The following is a 22,221-nucleotide window of genomic DNA, read 5'->3' as shown; positions in this document are numbered from 1 at the left end:
TTCACCATGTTTTATAAGTTTACAATTGTTTCCTCAAGTTTTGGGCCGAAAAGGATATGTTTTGTTGGTTTGAATTTGAGCATTGAACTTGAATCTATAATCTGGAAATTCCAGAATTTGCACCCTTTGTTCGAGCGGTGGAGTCTACACTCGAGCGTAGAATGCGAGCTCCCAGTAATTTTGCAGAGTTTGGGGGTTCGCTTGAGTAGTAGAATCTGTGCTCGAGCAGCCACCTTTGTTTTTTACCTTCCGCTTGAGCATAAAATGGGAGCTTCCAGAAGTTTTACAAACTTTTGCTGACCGCTCGAGCGACCGAAGTTGCACTCGAGTGACCGTCGAATGTCTGTTGAAAGGAAAATTCAAGAAACTAGTACTTTTGCAGACTTTATAAACCGCTCGAGCGACGAAAGTTGCGCTCAAGCAGACTGCCCTATTTATGAAAATTTTGTTAAGTGTTCTGAAGTATATTTTGGCATCCTCATTGCATCTTAGGCATTTCTAAGTCCTAATTAAGACATAATAATGAGAATAAAGGCTAGAAACACACTAAGAACGAAACAAAATTAGTTAAGTATTTTCTGAGCGTGTGTTTCAATGTGTATCCGTTATGTGTTTGTGTAGGTCACACGCTGTGAGTTATTTGATCCATTTGTTCTGCTATTGAAGTTACCTGTGAGTAATAACTTTGTAAAGCTATGTTCAACAAGGAATACTTTTTTGAACATTATGATACAATATGATCTGTTTCTAAAACGAATGGTATAAAATGCTATTTTGAGATTACATGAATGATGGCCCAATTCTTTGAAATGTATTTGTGGTATCCTTAGCAAAGGTCCTCGCCCAGGGGAGATAATACTGTGGCTTATGGTCATAAGGCCCTTATTCGGGGGAAACAATATCATGGCCTATGTATGTCAAGTTCCGTTATTAAGACTTGATATGAATGACCAATGTGATTTGTTAATGCTAATGGATGTACCACACATGATTTGAGTATACGAACATGATTATGTTTCTGATTGTTAAGGGATTTGAAATATGATTTTTGAATCTATTATGGACATCATTCATTAAAATCTTTACTTTGTTATTATTCACTGGGCTCCAACTTACCTTATGTATGTATGTATGTAGGCGACCAGGCACGTGACCAGGTTTAGAGTTGATGACTTGGAGTTCCTTTTTGTCAGCCAGCCACAGTGCCTGCCGAGGAGGTTCCCTTTTTGCGATGTTCAAGCTTTTGTGAATCATGATAAAGATCTTTTGTATTTCTTTTGTTAAGTTGAACAAGTCTTTTGTTGGTCTATATGTATGAATGATGACGTGGGCATGACATTTTAATTATGGAAATTAAGTTTTAAATTTTTGTCTCATGTATGTCAGCACAGCTCAATGGACTATGTGTGTTTTATAAATTTGCTTCCGCAACCCCTTATTTTGAGTTAATATGTTCAAAGGCCTTTGGTAATCTAAGAATTACTGGCCGGTTACGATGCTAAACCTATAGGGGCGGGTTTGGGTCATGACAGCTGGTTTTTGGACTTCAAAATGGTGGACTCAAAAACCGTCATTAGTCAGGTCCAAGATTTTCAAGTAATTCTGCACGAGATTCACATAGAGGGAATGTTCCTGAGTGAATTATTCCAGGTAGCTGAGCTAATTGAGAAGCTACCTAAGGACTGGAAAGACTTCAAGACTACTTGAGGAAGAAAGAAGGGAGTACCTCCACTATGAAAGCAAATGTGGTTGAGCATGGCAAGTCCTCGAGGGTGAAGAAAAAATCATCCACAGACAAAAGCTCAAAGTTGGGGGCTAGAGGCGGTGTCTCCAAAAGGCCGGTCTACAAGCCAAAGAAACCATTTTATAGGTTTAATAGAAAGTGCTTCAACTGTGGAAGCGATGGGCATTGGGCAGTTGATTGCCGCAAGAAGAAGAAACCTTACAAGAAGAACCCTCCATAAAACAAAAGCAGGGCTCACATGGTTGAAATGGAGGATTTGTCACAAGATATGGACGACATGCATCTGTCAGCTGTCATCTCTAAGGTGAACATGGTGGGGTCAAACTCAAAGGAATGGTGGGTGGACACTGGGGTCACTCGCCACATTTGTGCGAAGAAGAAGATGTTTCACAACTTTCGAACTAGTTTCAAACAGTGAGAAGTTGTTCATAGGGAATTCTACGACCTCAACCGTTGAGGGTAAACGCCAGGTGGTCCTGAAGATGACTTCAGGAAAAGATCTGACTCTGAACAATGTCCTATATGTGCCGAACATTCGTAAAAACCTTGTCTTGGGGTTGCTCTTAAGTAAGCATGGCTTCCACATGGTGTTTGAGGTTGATAAGGTCGTGTTGACCAAGAGTGGATCTATATGGGGAAGGGATATATATCGGGTGGTATGTTTAAGCTAAATGTAATGACTATTATCCCAAAATTGAATAAGAAATCCTCTTCTTCTGCTTATGTGCTTGAGTTTCCTAATTTATGGCATGGTAAACTAGGTCATGCAAATTTTGACTCTTTGCGTAGATTAATCAAATTAGATCATATACCATCTTTCAAGATTAATCCAAATTACAAGTGTGAAACTTGTGTAGAAGCAAAATTGGCATTGACTTCTTTTCATTCTATTGAAAGAAGTACCGAGCCTTTAGATAGTGCATAGTGATGTGTGTGACTTGAAAGTCGTACAATCACATGGTGGCAACAAGTACTTTATCACTTTTGTTGATGTTTGCACTAAATATTGTTATGTATATTTGTTTAAAAGCAAAGATGAGGCAATTGATAAATTTATTTTTTTCAAGAATGAAGTTGAGAATCAACTGAGTCGTAAGATCAAAGCTTTAAGAAGTGATCGTAGTGGTGAGTATAAATCCACGTTTGCTGAGATTTGTGCTCAATTTGGGATTATCCACCAAACTACAACGCCTTATTTCCCTCAGTCAAATGGTGTTGATGAGCAGAAAAATAGGATGTTAAAAAAAATAATGAATGCGATGTTAATAAGTTTTGGGTTGCCACAGAACTTGTGGAGGGAAGCAATTCTCTCCGCGAATTACATTCTTAATAGAATACCTTAGAAGAATGTAGACAAGACTCCATATGAGTTGTGGAAAGACCATAAGCCTTCATATAAATATCTACGAATGTGGGGGTGTCTTGCGAAAGTGGCAGTGTCTACACCCAAGCAGGTTCGGATAGGCCCAAAGTTAGTGGATTTTATATTCATTGGTTATGCACATAATAGCAGTGCATATCGATTTCTTGTGTATAGGTCTGCTATTCCAGATATACACTAGAATACTATCATGGAATCAAGAAATGCATCTTTCTTTGAAGATGTATTTCCTTGTCGTCTCCAAGAAGGGGTTTCGAGTTCCATGAAAGAAGTGAAAGATGCTGAAAATAATAATGATCACGTAGATGATCAAATAGCTGATCAAGCTGAGGAAGTAGATGAGCCAAGAAGAAGTAAAAGGGCTAGGACCGCAAAGTCCTTTGGTCTAGACTTCTTGACTTATATGTTAGAGTGAGAACCTTAAACTTTCTATGAAACTGTGACTTCACCTGAAAGTCCTTTGTGGAAAGAAATAATAAGAGTGAGATTGACTCCATCTTATAGAACCATAGTTGGGAGTCGGTTGATCTACCCCTAGGTAGTAAGGCCTTGGAAATTAAGTGGATCTTTAGAAGAAAGATGAAAACGGATGGATCAATGGATAAGTATAAAGCTAGGCTAGTTATCAAAGGATACAAGTAGCGAGAAGGCTTGGATTACTTTGATATGTATTCATCTGTGACAAGGATTACATTCATTCGCATGGTGATTGCGATAGCAGCTTTACGTGGTCTGGAGATACATCAGATGGATATAAATATAACTTTCTTAAATGGAGATTTAGATGAAAAAATCTACATGGAGCAACCCGAGGGGTTTCAGCTCCAGTACAAAATAAGAAAGTCTATAAGCTTGTCAAATCATTGTATGGTTTGAAGCAAGCTCCTAAGCAATGGCATGAGAAGTTTGACAACGCTATGTTGTCAAATGGGTTCAAAATCAATAAGTGTGACAAATGCATATATATCAAAGACACTAACAGAGGTTTTGTCATTTTATGTCTATACGTTGATGATATACTCATTGTTGGTAGTAATGATGCGATAATTAGAACTACCAAGAGATTGTTGAACACTAAGTTTGACATGAAAGATATGGGTCTTGCAGATGTAATTATGGGTGTTAAGATTACCAGAACATCTGATGATATTGTACTTTCTCAATCTCACTATGTTGAGAAAATACTTGAGAAATTTGATAAATCAGACACAAGTGTGTCTAGGACACTGGTAGACTTGAGTCTATACTTGACCAAGAATAATGGTGAAAGTGTCTCTCAGCTAGAATATTCTCTGGTCATTGGGAGTTTGACATATTTGATGAGTTGTACAAAGTCGGACAGAGCCTACTCTATAAGCAGGCATAGTTGATACATAAGCAATCCTGATGCCATTCACTAGAAGCGTATCATTCAGGTGTTAAGGTATCTCCATTTTCCCGGGGATTATGGATTGCATTACACCAGATATCCATGAGTAATAGAAGGCTATAGCAATGCAAATTGGATATCTGATGTTAAGGATTCGAAATCCATTAGTGGTTATGTGTTCACCCTTGGAGGGGCAACCGTGTCTTGGAAATTTTCCAAGCAGACATGTACCTCACGATCAATGATGGAATCGGAGTTTATAGCGTTGGATAAAGAAACAAGAGAGGCGGAATGGCTTCGCCAATTCATTGAAGATATTTTACGTTGGTCGAAACCTGTGCTAGCCATCTATATTCATTGTAACAGCCAATTGGCTATTGGACGAGCACATAGTAATATGTATAATGGAAAGTCTAGACATATTTGTGGTAGACATAATTCCATACGACAACTACTCTCAAATGGAGTTTTCATTGCAGATCTGCTAACCAAAGGGTTAAATCGAGTGTTAGTAGAGAAGTCGTTAGAATGAATGGGTTTAAGACCTTTAGTGTAAGGTGTTATCGAAATGGAAACCCAACCTAGTTGATTAGAGATCCCAAGATCTAGGTTCAATGGGACAACCTAATTATGTGTAACAGTGGTATGTCACTAAGGAGGTTAAACCTCCAGCCATTCCTTTTATCAGTGATACCTGCAAGTGTAGAGGTTATGTTGAGCTTTTACTGACTCTAGTGTGTTGAGCTGTTGAGCTGAGTATAGCAGGATACTCAAGTAGAGTCACCTATGTGAGTGTGAAGTTGGACCGCTTCTATAAGAATTGCCAAGGCCGAATTCTTTAAATCACTCACTGAACCAGGCTAGTGTTCCAGGGCCAAACCGAACACAACATTGAGAACAGAACGATGGCTGGAGAAATTCTTATGTGAGGTCTGTTGTCTTGGTTTACATAAACGGCATAACAATTCAAGACTTCGTGTTCACTGGGCAGCCAGTAAATCTGATAGACTTCACTAGAAAGAGTTCAAAGCCAAAAGCTACTTTTTTCGATTCAGGATTCTGTTGCACTCTCTCTCTCTGAGTCTTTGTTGTTAAGCGTTATTCATTTATTGTTATTCAGTTAATTTTTATTCATGTGAGGGATTGTTGAAAAATAATGGTTTTTTGGTGACTTTAATGCAATATTAAAGTGGGTGTCAATCCTTAATTGAGGTAGATAAAAGTGGGTTTAGATTCTTTGTAGTAAATCTTTACACCACAAAAAGAATGACTTACACCATAAAAAAATGACCAAAAACCATTAAGATTTGAATAAGAAATTGATTCATTAAATTAGCCTCATGAAAGAGATGTTGGGAAATGTGTGAAACCTTGTATCCCACATTGATTGTAGATGAGAGCATTGATAGATATTTAAATCTGATTTTTTGCCTAAGGGTGTGAGCCCTTTGGGGGCATTCAAATTGTTCGAAGGAAGGGATGTATAGATGCTTCAAGGAAGGACTTAGGCCAAGACTATGGTCCAAGTTGGTTATGCAAAAATTGCCCCACGCGCACGTGCCACCAACCTAGACTAGACTGGGTCGGGTCCTGGTCTGGGTCCGTGATTCGTAGATCTTAGATCTTGGGCTTGGGCTTGGGCTTGAGGCTTGAGGCTTGAGTCTTTAGGGATTGAGTGTAGGGGTTGGGCTCGGCCCACCCATTTTAATCTTTTTGGGCCAAGCCAGATCTGTGGGCTGCAGGAATATATACACAAAAACACGTGTATTATAAAGTTGGTAACTCCTCTATTCATGATGGACTTTAAGCCATCAATTTTGCAAGTTAATACAAAATTGATTTCTGCATTTGTGATGTACCTTGATGGCAGGAGTCTTTTTCTCTCTCCCTCCATGTATATAAAAGGAGACCCTTCTCCTTCATTCTTACACACTACAAAATTTGCTTTCTTTGCATACCAGAAAATTTTCCTCCAGCTTTTTATTCTTTCTAGTGAGAGTGTGCTGCTTGTGTTTTGTTCACCGAAGCTACGCAGTTGGTGCTTTGTTGTAGCTGGTTCAATGATCGTATCTTAGGAGACAGACGTCGAACAAACCTCAAGCACCCAACCGGTAAGGCGACGAATCTGTTTTAAGGAAACTGTATAGTGCAAACTTCTATTTACTTTCTTTTTCTCATTTTAGTTTATTATGTAATTCTATTCAACTGGTATGTTCAACATGTTTCATGTTCTGCATTTAAATTGTTTGTGAATCTGTTTGTTTGGTTTAATTACACCATTGGTACAACACATACAAGTAGCGATTTTAGCATTGAAACAGTGCAATGTAAATGATGACCTATGATCTGGTAGCAACTCTTGGGAATGTCGTTAACACTTACGTTTTCAATTTTCTGTTTATATTTACAAAAATTTATAAAACTCAAATAAAAACTTGTTTGGTAAAATTTTTGATTTATAAATCAGTAGTCTCAGTTTATAAATTTGGCCAAAAAATGAAAACACAAAAAATGTGTTTCCATTTTGAGTTTTCAGTTTTTTTTTTTTTACCACCCAACACTAGTCACCACCTGTCACCATTTTCCACCACCGTCTTCCGCCACCACCACCCACCCCCCCCCACCACCACCACCACCACCACCTGCCACCACCACTCACCACCCACCACCCACCCACTCGCCACCACCACCCACCCCTCGCCACCACCACCACCACCCACCACCCATCTGCCATCCACCTACCACCACCCACCACCTGTCACTACCATCCACCGCCTGCCACCACTACTCGCCACGTACTCGCCACCACCACTCACCACCCACCTGCCACCACTAGCCACCCACCACCACCAACCACCTGCCACCCACCCGCCACCACCACCCACCACCCACCACCACCACCCACTCGTTACCACCTACCACCCGCCACCGTCACCCACCCACCCACTCACCCACCCGCTACCTACCCGCCATCCGCCACACACCTGCCATCACCACCTGCTACCACTACCACCGCCACCACCACCCACTTGCTACTACCCACCACCCGCCACCATCACCCACCTACCTACCGTCACCACCTACCACCACCTGTCATCCGCCACCCACTTGCCACCACCACCTACTACCCGCCACTGCCGCCACCACCGCCACCACCTACTACACGCCACCGCCGCTACCACTACCACTACTCACTCGCTACCACCCGCCACCGTCACCCACCCACCCACCAACTCACCAACTACCACCACCCGCCACCAGCACCCACCCGCCACCACCTACCACCATCAGCCATCCGCCATCCACCTGCCACCACCACCCGCCGCCGCCACCACCACCACCACCACCACCTATTCGCTACCACCCACCACCGTCACCCACCCACCCACCCGCCACCACCGCCCACCTGCCACCAGCTACCCACCACCCACCATCACCACTTTCCACCACCGTCTTCCGCCGCCATTTGCCACCACTTGCCATTTCTCACTCTTTTTTATATTTTTAATTTTTTTAAAATATTTTGTCAATTACCAAACGCGTTTATAGTTTATGTTTTTCTAAAAATAAACAAAAAATAAACAAAAATTATTTTATAAATTTTTTATAAATATAAATTGAAAACGTAAATATTACCAAAAACATACAAGTAGCGATTTTAGCATTGAAACATTGCAATGTAAATGATGACTTATGATCTGGTAGCAACTCTTGGGAATGTCGTCGAATTTTAAGTAATATAGAATCTGTAGTAAATATTTTTTTCGCATTTTTGGTACTACAGTTTGATACAAGAAACTAAGGTCATGGTTTTATTTTCAGAAATTTATTTTAGAATTTTTTTTCAAAATAAGTAAAAATTACTTTGGTGAAAGAAATAAAAAAAAATACTTATCATTTTTATATAATTTGATCTTTGAGAGGTCATAAATAATTTTTAAAAATCTAAAATAATATTCTTGATAATTATTTTTATCAAATTAGTTTCCATTTAAAAAAAAAATCTAGAAAACTTTTCTAAAACACAAACCAAACAAGGCCTTATTCTTGAGAGGTATAAATATTTCAGCGGGTTGGTTGTTTGTCAATAGGCTAAAATATTCAAAAAATTAAAAAGTTATAAGAATTGTCATATCATTCTCTTTTTTTTTTTTACATATCTTTTTATAAAAAGTCAAAAAAAAACTAAAATAATAAATTCCGAAACAAGTCGTAGGTCCAACTCATTATTTTAAAGGGTTTAAAATATTAACCTAATCAGTCTCAAAAGTTAAAATATATTTCCTAAATCTTGTAAAAATAAGATTGAATTGAGTCGATTGACAGGCCGATATCCACCCATAGGATGTGCGAAAAAATCATCCAAATCGATTGAATAAAGCCGAATCAATTATGTTTAATTTGTTTTTTAACAAGAAAGAATTGGTCTGTACAATTTTTTAATTTGATTTTTTTTTATTTTTAGTTCGGTACCAATTCAAGTATCTTATAGGCCGAATTAAACCAAAACCAACCACTTCAACATATATTTAATTTATAATATATATAATCTAATAATATAATGCTATTAATAAGTATAATAAATTATTAACCTCAATTAATTAATTTTAGGAACAATTACACTAGTAATCCCTATATTTTACTCATTGTGTCATTTTAGTCTATACTTTCAATTAGCTCAATTTTAACCCTTAATTGTAGATTTTGTATCAAATTGTTCCAATTGATAATATCGTTATTTTTTTTAAAAAAATTTATCACTAAATTGGTTGACGTAAACTCACTGAGTTGAGTAAGTTTATAATTTTACTCTTAAAAATATAACACATGACATTTTTTCCGTATTTTAAATAAAAAAATTGCTAAAAATTGTAATTAATTAGAGCAAATTGAAATAAAGTCATAAATTCATGGTGAAAATTGAGCTAAATAAAATTAAAGGAACTAAAATAACACAATAACCAAAGTATATGAACTAATGTCGTAATTTTTCCTTAATTTTATTATCTCTATAACCTAAGTTAGTAAAACCCTATTATATATCAATTTTATTCTAAGTCATTATTATTGAAATCATAGCATTTATTAATTTAGAAATTGAAAAGTATATACTAAATGGATGGATTAGATATATTTGAAGTGGTAGACAAATGACTAACTTAATAGTTTTACATAAATTAACGATTATACTATAGTTTTAAAAAGTGTCTCAAAGTTAAACAGTCCTAAATTAATTAAATTGCATTGAATCAAATCGTTTTAATTGATACGATTTTATGGAAAAAAAAACAATCTATATCAATGATCAAAATAATAAAGACCCTGTTTGGGATATTAGTTTGGGCTAAATCAGTCATATAAAACAAAATAAGTTATTTTAGTCAAATATGACAAAATGTCACATCTAATCTATAATCATTTGTTTTTTTTCTTACAAAAGTCAAAAAAATCAAAACATATCCCAAATAAAATTTTTTAACTCCAAATTAATAGTCAAAAAATCAATTCATATTCCAAACGAATCCAAAATCATCATTATCAATTCAATAAAAAAAATTATTTAAATATCACTGTACCAAGTCAATTACGTTTTTATCCATCCATCTTCAAATCCATTCACTTCGCTCTATCAGCACAACCTTAAGTGATAAAATATTTTTTTTCAAATTTTAAAAACATAGTAAAACTAAGGGGTGGTTTGAAATGTTTTAAATAAGTATATTTTTTTATTTTTTATAATAAAAAAATATATAAAAAAGTAAGAAAAAGTAATTAAAAAAATAGAAAAAAAATATTGATAGATATTAATTAATATGATCCAGATAAATATATATAAATAACAAAATACCATTTTTTAATTTATCCCAAACATCTACTAGCAGAGTTTAACCGACTGAGAGCATTCACAGTGGAGCTGCTAGTAAGTGTTTTAGTATCAGTTGTTATTTTTTAGCAAGTTATTTTCTGTTTTTTCTCTCACAATGGAGCTGTTAGTAGGTGTGTTAGTGGTGTGTGTTAGTTGGTGTGTGTTAATATGTTTGTTATCTGCAGCTAGCGTTTTAGCTAGTGAAGGGGAACGTTTTTTTGTTTTACCGGTTGACTGGCCGAATGTCCGGCCAATTGACCGGTCAACGGCAAATTTATTTATTTTTAACTTGTTGGGATTTTTTTTTGGACTTGAAATTTTTAATTAAACTAAATTATTTATTTATTTTATTTATAATATACATATATATATATATATATACATATATATATATATATATTTAACACACACCTTAACACACCCTTTAACACATCCATTGTACCACCATTCATTCACTATTCACTTACTAAATTAACAAACTCTTAACACATATTTTTCGATCTCACTTTTAATATTTTTTGCCATATAACACACTTTAATACACAATTTTAATACATCCATTGTGATGACCTGATGTACATCCTCAATCAAATTAACCCCCTTTCACTCTATCAGACGTCTTGTCAGTAAAGATGATTTCATATTTGTTGAACGAGTCCGAATCCTCTAAAATCAAAGGATCCCTCCGGTCCTCCGGTTAAGGGCCATGATTTGGCTACGTGGCCCATTGAAGATCTACGGCTCAGATAAAAAAAATAATAAATTTCGTTTTTCAGCAAAAACTTCTTCTTCTTCTCACTGATAACTCTCTCTCTCTCAAAACACTTAATTGATTATTCCCCTCAACATTTCAGTTCCGTTTTCTTTTAAATTGATATTTTCAATACTGATCTGTGAGTAAATCTGTAAAAAAAAAAAATCAAATTTCAAATCTGCATAAAAAAAATTTCTTGATGATCATCAACATCTGCAGAAAAATTTGCAGAATTTTTTTTTAGTTTTGATGCAGATTCTGTGTTCAAAAATCTTTGAAGATCATCAATATATATTCTTGAAGATCATCAATATATATTTTTTAGTCATCAATATATATCTTCAAAACGCATCAGATCTTTGAAGATCATCAATATATATCTCTGAAGATCATCAATATATATTTGAAGATCATCAAAACGCAAAATTTTAAAATCTGCAGAAAAATATATTTGATGCGTTTTTTTTATTGAAAATCATCAATATCTGATGATTTTTTGATGCTGTGTTTTTTGTTTTGTTTTTTTTTTTTTTGGTTCAAATTTGAAATTGGTTGAGAGTTCAGATTTGAAATTGGTTCAGATTTGAAATCTGATTTTTTTTTTTTTACAGATTTACTCACAGATCTGTATTGAAAATATCAATTTAAAAAAAAAACAGAACTGAAATGTGAAGGGGAATAATCAATTAAGTGTTTTGAGGGAGAGAGAGAGAGAGAGTTATCAGTGAGAAGAAGAAGAATTTTTTGGTTCAGTTTAGCTTTATCACAATGAGAAGAAGAATAAAAAAAAAAAATTACCCAGTTGAAATCAATGCCCAAACTAACAAAAACATCAACAACAACAACCCACAAGCCAAAAACACTTTATATCAATACCTAGTTGAAATCTATGTCCAAAACAACTATAGGAACAATATTTTTTCCCCAGAAATTCAAATCTGAAACTGTACAACTTATGAACAAAAAAGTCAAAAATACATCTTCATTTGTATGTATGTATATAGCTCTGTTTGAGATCCATATAGCTTGTTCTTGAAGCCCAAAACAAGAAAAAAGAAGAAGAAAAGAATGAAATCATCTTCAACATCATAATCTTCAACATCATCATCATCTTCATCAACAAAAAAAAAAAAAAATCCTCTGCAGATCCAGATCTACAAATCTTCATCATCTTGATTTTTCTTCTTTTTCTTCTTCCAAAATATCTGCATCAGAAAAATGCAGAAAAAAAGAAAAAAAAAATGCATTCTCTGTTCTTCTTCCTTTCATTTCTGTTGCTTTGCAGAGAAACGAAATTCATTTTTTTTTTATCTAAGCCGTAGATCTTCAAAGGGCCACGTGGCCAAATCGTGGCCCTTGATCGGAGGACAGGAGGAACTTTTGGCTGGAGAGGATTCGGACTCTTGTTGAACGATGTCCATCGTTAACTTCACTTCACTCTATCACACGTCTTGTTAGTAAAGATGATTTCATATTAGAAAATGAGTAAGAGTACTAATTAGTGCTATCATTAATAATGTAGCAGTATCTATTGTCACAATTTTGTTGTGTCTTTTTTTTTTTTTTTTTTTGAAAAAGTAAATGCCACATCATTAATAATTATTTTAGAACACCACTTTTAATGGTATCTAGTATTACCCTTTCATATTTTATATTCCATCTCTATTCAAGTCCACTTATTTCATATTTTATATTCCATCTCTATTCAAGTTCACTTCACTCTATCACATGTCATGTAAGTAAAGATTGTTTCATATTTTATATTAAATGAGCCGGCAATACATGTACATTGGTCAAATTTAAATTTTATTTGACATAATTTTAAAAAATTAAAAAGTTATTATCTTATTTAAGTCACATCAATACTTTACTACATTACTTTAAATTCAACCCATACTCAATTCATATTTCATAAAAAGTTAAAAAGTACACTTAGGGGTGGTTTGGGATGTTTTAAATAAATGCACTTTTTGACTTTTTATAAAATATGGGTTGGGTTTGAAATGATGAAATAGAGAGGTGATGTGACTTAAATAAGATGATGGACTTAAATAGGATAGTGACTTTTTGACTTTTTTAGTACATGACAAACAATCTTTTATTTAGAATATCCCAAACCACCTTATTTTATTTTATTTTTTTAATTTAACTTCATTTTATCACACGTCTTATTTTATTTAATATCTTATTTCTAAAATGATTTTATGATGTACTATGGACTAATTTAATTTGTATCTCAAGATATAATTTTTGAAAAAAAAATTAAAAATTTTATTTGGTTCAATTTTTTTGAAAAAAAAAAATCAAAATCACTTTCTCTCTCTTACACATTAATTAATCACTTTTTCTCTCTCCTCTCTCATTCTCAATCATTTTTTCTCACACGCATCAACTCAACTACAACAAAGTATCAAATCATCTCAAACTCTCAAATTCCAAAACTACTCTGAAAATATAAAACCAAATAAATCAAAAAAAAATCCTAAACTCTCTCCCCAAAATTTTTTTTTTTTTTAAATTTATCTCAAAATACAAATCAAACACACCTTATGATTTTTTAAAATCACTTTCTTTCTCTTACACATTAATTAATCACTTTTTCTCTCTCTCTCTCTCCTCTCTCATTCTCAATTATTTTTTCTCACACACATCTACTCAACTACAACAAAATATCAAATCACCTCAAACTCCCAAATTCCAAAACTACTATCAAAATATACAACCAAATAAATCAAAAAAAATTCTAAACTCTCTCTCCAAATTATTTTTTAAAAAAAATTTATCTCAAAACACAAACCGAACACACTCTATGATATTTTAATTACCTTTTTTTGTTTTTTGTTTTTTTGGTGTACATAGAATTACTACCAAAATAAATAAATAAATAAAGTGCAAAATCAGCATCGAAGGTTGCAAGGCCTTTGTAACTTGAAATAAGGAGCACTTGATTAAAAGCAGCAATATTTTGCATGCATGACAAAGGCACCTTAGTTGTGCTTACACAATAACCAACCTTAAATAAAATAAAAAATAAAAAAAGACCCCAAACATCACCTGAATTAACCACTTAACAGAACCAAAGTTTTCTTCATTTGATCCCTTCAGATCTAGGATTCTCATACCAATTTCTTATTCACTTGTGAGCCTGGACATAGTGTTCAACGCTAGCCATTGCAGCTTGTGACGAACCTGCATTCGATGCATCCTTAAAAAACCCACCCATTGCTGCTGCTGATCCAAAGAAACCATGGTGATGACTCAAGTGAAACGGCGCAGGTGCAAAAGCCAACCCACCCAATTCACCGGGCCTCTTAACCATGGTCAAGGGCTCGCCCCTTAAGGACCCGCGATCACCCTCAAACTCACGATAGCCGTTAAGGTACAGAGTGAGGGGTTCGATGTAGTCATCGAAGCCCAATTTGCTCATTGCCCAGAGGACATCCTCGGCAGTGATGGTCTTTCGCTGCTCTTTCTGGCAACGCTCGTTCGCCTCGCCTGTGATGAAGCTGATGAACTCTGACACGCACTCTTGGATTGTTTCCTTGGCATCGTCCGATATTTTGGCATGTGAAGGTAGGATTTTGCGCATGATTCGGATGACATTGGCGATTGGCATGAACCGGTCTTGCTCGCGCACGGTGCATTCGTTGTCATCGGTGGTGGCTGAGTGGTGGTAGTTGAAGTAGTTGTTGTTGTTGTTGTTGTTGTTGTTGTTGATCTCAGGCAGCTTCATATCCAGTTTCATTCCTGATAAAAAGTAGACAAAGATAATTACTATTGTTAGTGTGTTGAATAACTGCATAGTGGAAGTGGATGGTAGAATTCAACAAGCCCTGAAACTCAATTCATTCACAACACTACGACACATAAAAGTTTTAGGACTAAACATTTTCACTTTCAAAAGTAAACATTTTATTATAAAAAATATTAGGAGACCACCTTTGGTTAACATGTGAGTCATTACGAAACGTTTGTCTTGAAAAGTTAAAAAAGGATCTTTAGTAACAATTTTAAAATATTGCTAATAAATGTACTTTTAGGTACAAAAATGATTGCGGGCAAAAAAAATTAAATTTTTGAGATGAAAATTTTCATTTCAAAAGAATAGTAATTCATTACCAAATTTTAATTTCTCGTTAAAAATATAATAATGACACTTTTGATAATTAAAATATCTTCTTCCTAAAAAATAATTTTGTTTATAAATTTTTATTTCTAAAATTTTAAATTGTTGTAATAATCAACCGTCCCAGTATATCTCTCTAATTGTTGCTTCCTCAATTCTACTCCCAATGACGTGTCTAAGACTCATATGAAGCAATCCCACATTCATTTTCTCTCATCTTTAACCTCCTCTAATTCTACATCATTTGGGTGAAATTGGAGGGAGGGGGCAAAATTAAAGGGATGAATTATTTTTCAATAATTAATATCGGGAGACAATATATTACTAGCATTTATTTTTATAAAAATAAATAAAGGTCCAATTTCTCTCCAAAGAAATTTTGATACATATCCGGCTAAATTACAAATTTTTGTACCAATTACATGGTTTGAATGTCACACCCATGTGAAACCACACACGTTTTTTTATTTATTTATAGACAAGTCATAAGTTTTATACTAAAAATAAATATTACAGTAAGATTCATTACATGCCTAAAGGCAACACATCTTTCGAGGAGGGGAAACACATGCTTAGTTTCTACACAAAAATCTAACAAGTAAATTAACATACAAGGATAATCCAAAAGCTAGGCCAAGCAACAATCAACGAACACGCCTACAATTTCATAAGAGTCTTATAATTTGATTTCTTAAACTTGATAGAGAGGCTAACCTCTTGAACAAGTTTAAGATTAGCGATCCTTTCACAAAACTTTTTCTCATTTTCCATTTTTGAAGATGAGTTTGTTTATGGAACAACAAATGTTCAATCTGTAAAGGATTGAGGAGTTTTTTTGGAATGTGAAGATCATCTAAGAGCTAACCGAGACCACACCCGTATAGTTGGTAAAGAAAAAATTCCTAATCTAAGTAGGAATATCTATCATTTTCCATCTGGGAGAGGATTAAACTCATAGTTTTGTTAAGTAAACTTACCATTAGGCCTACTTCAATGATTTGAATTATTCACCTTGTTTGGTTCCAATTTCTTGAATTCAATTTTCTAAAAATAGAATTTTTTATTTTTCAATTATTTTTTTTAGTATTTTTTTAATATTTTGAATAATTTTTTTTACTTGTTAGATACACTTAATATAAATACAATTAAAAAAATATAATACTTGAGATTTTTTTAATTATTTTAAAAATGGACAAATTACATTAATAGTTCCTATAATTTAAGACTCGTGTCACTTTAATCCCCGACTTTTCAATTGTAACACATTTGACCTTGAATTTTGAATCTTGTTCCAAATAAGAACAATTGAAAATATTATTGCCTAATTTCAAAGGCAAAATCGTTAATTTAATAAAATATAAACTAATTTGACAAAAATAAATATCAAAAAAAAATTCTTAAATTTTCAAAAATTATTTCTACCCACAAAAGATAAAATTATGTAAAATTAATAAATCTTTTAAACATTTATTTATTTTTATTTTTTTACCAAATTAATTTTTATTATGTATTTGGATGATGATTGTGTAATGGGTGGTTGTTAGAATTTTAATGCGTAATCTATATGTTTAATATATTAAATATTTTTAATTTTGAATTTTTTGATTTAATAGATTCGTTTAATAATGATATCAAAGTTGTCGCCATATTTGATGTTTGGCAAAACATAAACTAATTAAATAAAAATAAATACAACCACCCATTACGTAATATCATCCAAACACATGATAAAAATTAATTGGTAAAATAAATAAATGTCTAAAAGATATATAAATTTTACATAATTTTATCTTTAGTATGTAGAAATAATTTTTAAAAATTCAAAAATATTTTTTGGCATTTATTTTTGTCAAATTAATTTACATTTTATCAAATTGACACTTTTACCGTTAAAATTAAGCAATGGTATCTTCAATTATCCTTATTTGGAATAATATTTAAAATTCAGGGTCAAACATATCACAATTGAAAAATTAGGGGTCAAAATAATACAAACTTCAAACTATAGGGATCGTTAGTGTAATTTGTTCTTAGAAAATTTACTAAATAACAAAAATGCAAAAACAAAAAATTCAGTACATTTTCGTAATATTGTGAATTTATTGAATTTTTACAAATATTTTATTTTTTAAGTACATCTAAATTAGGTGCATGTAAAAAATAAAAAAGAAATTGACTAAAATATTAAAAAATCACTAAAAACAAAAAAGTAAGAAAAACAAAAAATTCAATTTTTAAAAAATTAAATTCAAAAATTCGAATCAAAGCTTCTAGAATTATGTGAATATATAAATCATTCAAAAACATTGTTTTATATGACCTACCTACAAGGACATCATTTAAAAACATTGTTTTATATTCAAACACATTTAGATCATCAATGAGTGTGATAGTTAGCATAGGGGTAGTTTATATTTTTTGAATTTTTCTCATTGCATTCTATTTTTTGTACCTTTAATTTCAAATTTTTAATAAAATTTAGATTTTTTTATTCAAAAAAAAAAAAAATTGTGAGTGATAGTGGATCTACTGAACTAATCTGCACTAATCCAACTTTTGACCAGTTGGCAAGAAGGTTAGCTCAAGAATAGAATGCACTAGAGAAGACAAAGATTAAGAGTAGTGTTATTCAATCCAAAATTAGACTTATTTTTCAAACTTAATGATCAATCAACTAATCACTCTTATTTGTTATCTCTCTTATATCTTCTATAATTATCAACCAGTCATCTCACTTATACATCATTGAGTCTAAAAAATAAATCTAAAAAATAGAATTACATATCATTTTTCCAATATTAATGACGACTTTTTTTTAAACATAATATGTATTTAACGATACAAAACATATAATGACAAAAATTAGTGTGTTAAGATTGATTATTTTTTAATGCAAACCAAATTATGACATGATACAATAATTTCATTAAAAATATGAAATTAAAGGTAAATTATATAGATAACTTTTATATTTTGGCCATTATGTCATTTTGAACCTCGTAACTTTAATTGACTCGATTTTAATTTTGAATTTGTAATGTTGTCTCAATTTAATCTAATTGATTACAACGGTAAGTTAGTGTTTTTTGATTAAAAAAAATGTGCACATAAACAACATGCATAATAATTTTATAGGCAAAATTATAAACGTGTTTAACTCAGTGAGTCAATCTCTTTCCTTCAAAAAGTACAATCGACATTATCAATTAAATTAAATTAATACAAAGTTTAAAATTAAATGTCAAAATCGAATTAATTAAAATTACATGAACTAAAATAATACAAGAGATAAATGCAAAAACTATCAACATAATTTATCAATTAAAAAATTAACCAAAATAACCAATTTCCAAATCAACCTTAGGGCTATTTTGGCAACATGTCAAAAAAGTCAAAAATCAATTTTTAATCTATTTTGAGTCATATCATTTCTCATAAAAAAAAATTAATTTTTAACCATCTTTTCAAAACACCCCTTAATGTTGATGGAACTCTGACACGTGCAGTGCATGTGAGAGCACACACACTACGTGAGTGTATGAGTTGGAGGTGGGCAATAGAGAACAAAAGTAAATCAAGTACAAGAAGACAAATCTAAGTACCGACAAATGAACATTGACACAAACACAACCAGACAACCTTGCACAGAGCGGTTCAAATTCATTGTTTTCGCCTTATCTGCTGTCTTCTAGTTACGTGTTAAATTTTTTAAAAAAAATTTAGAGAGAGAGTGTTTAGAAATTTTTTTAATTTATTTGCTTATATATTTTGAAAATAGTTTTGGAGTATGGAAGTTTGGAATGATTTGATATTTTATTGTAGTTCAGTAGATGTGTGTGACAGAAAAAGTGATTGACAATGAGAGAAGAGAGAGAAAAAGTGATTGATTGATGTGTAAAAGAGAGAAAGTAATTTTGAAATTTTTTTCTAAAATCATTAAATCAAACAAAATTTTAAAAAATTTTCTCCAAAATTACTCTCTCAAAATCAAACCAAACAAGGCCTACATATTTTAATTAAAAAAATTAAAAGGTCATAATAAATTATTACATTATTATTTTTATTTTTTATATATTTTTTTTATAAAAAATTAAAATAATATATTTTTAAACGAGACCGCAGGCAAACATTAATCGAGAATCAAATTTTGCAACCTGGCTGCGGTTTCATTTTTAAACATTTTTTCGTTTCTTTTATTAAGGACTCATTTCACATCCCGTTTCCAACACAGTATTCTTTTCTTTTCTTTTTTTTACATTACATTTGGATCACGAATTTAAATAATATATATATATATATAAATAAAATGTAAGGTCATTTTTTTTTCTCAATTTCTAAATTTCTATATAAATTTATAATCTAAATATAACATTAAATTCTAGTGTGTTTTTAGCCAATAAAATTGTTTAGATATCTTGTAGCATGTAAGGGTTCTACTATATATATATCACGTTTTAAATAGCATCATATTCGTATCGGTTTGTAACACCCCATTGTTAGTTGGACCTATCAAGCACGGTACGGGCACAATTGGTCCAATATGAGTAAATCGATTAAAAAAAAAAAAAAAAAAAAAAAGAGATACAGGTACAGTTTGGTACATTTGTATTTAGAGTAATACAAAAATTGATTAAATGGCTTAATTTATTAAGATTCAATCTACAATTAACATTTAATATCAAAAGTAAAGGTATAATCCAAAATTAAATGTCATTATATTAAAAATCATAGCTTAATTTTACAATCATACTAAGTATAAAATTAAAAATTAAAAAGAAATCTAGTGAAGAGAATTTTATCTCTGCAGTAAAAGAAAATATTATTTTGACTAAGGTACGGTATAACTTGAGTATATACTAGGTACGTTTAGATATGCCTAAAATTAAGAAGAAAAATTTTGAATATGTGTTTCGTGTATTTAGTACATATGCAGAAATATAATACGAAATACTATACGCCAATAAATATCCGGTACATGTATGATATGTTTGTCTTAGTACCCATGCTTTATAAGTTAGACCTAATAACTTGTAAGTCTATCAATAAGATCCAAAATCCTAAGTTTAAGTTATTTAATAACAAATTAGAGATTATTTATATGTCTAAGATCATCCATACAAATTTCCAATGTGAGACGACCATTATACAATTACGTCCTCGTCCGGGTACTAACAATTAATCCGAATATTATGACAAACTCATGATTAGTTCAAAATAATAACCACACGCTCCACCGTTTATTGGCCTAAATAACTTGTGAATCTAGTAATATGATCCAAATACTTAAAACTAAGTTATTTAGTAGGTAATAGTAGTCCTTGTATGCCCAACATCACTGATGCTATCTTTCAATGTGAGGCGGGGAGGTGAGTGTTATAGTATAGGCGATACATTTGTATATAGCTAATATCGAATCATATTAGCTGATACATTGATAAATATCGATATTGAAATTTCAAAATCTCCATATGTAACGGTTGGCATTAAAAACTGATATATATATATATATATATAGAAATCAATGGGTAATGCGGGAAACCTGCCCGGAAGATGGAAACAGCTAGTGCAGTTTCCGGGTCATGAGAAAAAGGGAAGAGAGAGAGAGAGAGATGAGGGTGGGAATTGCATGAAAGACAAGTGTTGAGGCAGTGTTCAAGTGAGATGCTATGCTACACACTGCATGCATGCCACTTGTTTCACGTTTTTCTCACTCAAATTTCGTCAGTTTTATGAGCTTAAATGAGGTTAGTTACTTTGTGGTCCATGTCCAAACAAAACGCCCAAAACAAAAGAATCAAACATCAAAAGATAAAGTAGGTCGTGAAAGACAAATGATGATCATCAAATTCATTGTATAACATTAAATGCATATCAAACTCTATACATACATATATATATATATATATATAAATCTTAAATCACATATGAGAATATTTATATGCAGAACAATGCCTACATGTTTATGAACTGAGCTCAATGGCAAATCCTAGAATACACATAGAATACACAAAATACATAAGGTGGGTGACAAAGCCTTGAATGAATGAAGCTTGTTTTCATGGAGAGAGAGAGAGAGAGAGAGCTAAAACTAACTGTAGACACTTGCATGTGGGTGAAATAGACTATAGAAGAAGATTGCCCCATTAATTAAAAGATTATAAAAAAGCATGCATATATACATATAGATGATATATATAATTTTTATTTTATTTTTTTGATGGTGTAACAGGACATACATATAAATATTTAGGATTAGGAATTCTTTATGAGAGAGAGAGAGATTTTAGAGAAATATGTATTTTGTATGCATATACGTACCAGAGGATGTTTGAGGGGGTCTGCGGTAGCCATGGAAGCCTCCATTACCTCCAAGTTCCATCTCCATCTCTCTCTTTCTCTCTCTCTCTCTCTCTAAAATGATGGTTATGAAAAAGAAATTTGATGAAGATGCTTGGGAAGTCTGCTATATATATATATATATTTATGATTAATAGTGCCAAAAAATGCTCTCCACGTGGCAGCAGGCGTTGTGAACGAGGAAGGGAGCATTTGTCAGTGCCAATAAGGCATTCACCCCATCACCCTTCACACTCCAGTTGGGTAGCACTGGGGGGTATCTTCCTTTCGATGCTTTGCAAATTGCATTAATATCAATTTCCCATAAAAAAAATAAAAAAAAAAAGATAGTGAAATTCGAATTCAAATCGAAATAAGGGTAATTTTTGATTGAGTTGGACTCTTCTTAGGTCATTTGTCATTATGAGAAAATTTTTGAGGTTCACAGGACTTATCATACGTTGGGTGATTATTTAGTATTTTCGGAATATGAACACGTGGTGCTTCATAAAGTTTTGATTGGTGGAGAGACACAAGGGCCCACGATTTAGGTTGAAAATAAGGAAATAACATGGGACTAATTAATTGGTGATTAGTTTGGAGTATGAACACGTGGTGCTCTGGAAGTATTGAATAATTTCCCTC

General features: G+C 32.7%; 1 protein-coding gene across 1 annotated transcript; it reads right to left on the bottom strand.

Annotated features, from left to right (window-relative positions):
* Positions 1-14,034: 14,034 nt before the first annotated feature.
* On the bottom strand, positions 14,035-21,705 carry LOC114278602 (nuclear transcription factor Y subunit B-6). Its single transcript, XM_028220674.2, has 2 exons — positions 21,559-21,705; positions 14,035-14,861 (listed from the first exon to the last, which is right to left on the bottom strand). The coding sequence occupies exons 1-2, from the start codon at positions 21,623-21,625 to the stop codon at positions 14,248-14,250; spliced, it is 681 nt and encodes a 226-aa protein (XP_028076475.2). The 5' UTR covers positions 21,626-21,705; the 3' UTR covers positions 14,035-14,247.
* Between the last annotated feature and the right edge of the window lie 516 nt (positions 21,706-22,221).

The sequence above is a fragment of the Camellia sinensis genome, chromosome 9 (assembly GCF_055761805.1).
Source record: "Camellia sinensis isolate YWXY chromosome 9, ASM5576180v1, whole genome shotgun sequence".
NCBI classification, from domain to species: Eukaryota; Viridiplantae; Streptophyta; class Magnoliopsida; order Ericales; family Theaceae; genus Camellia; species Camellia sinensis.
This window is presented reverse-complemented; position numbering and strand designations above follow the sequence as displayed.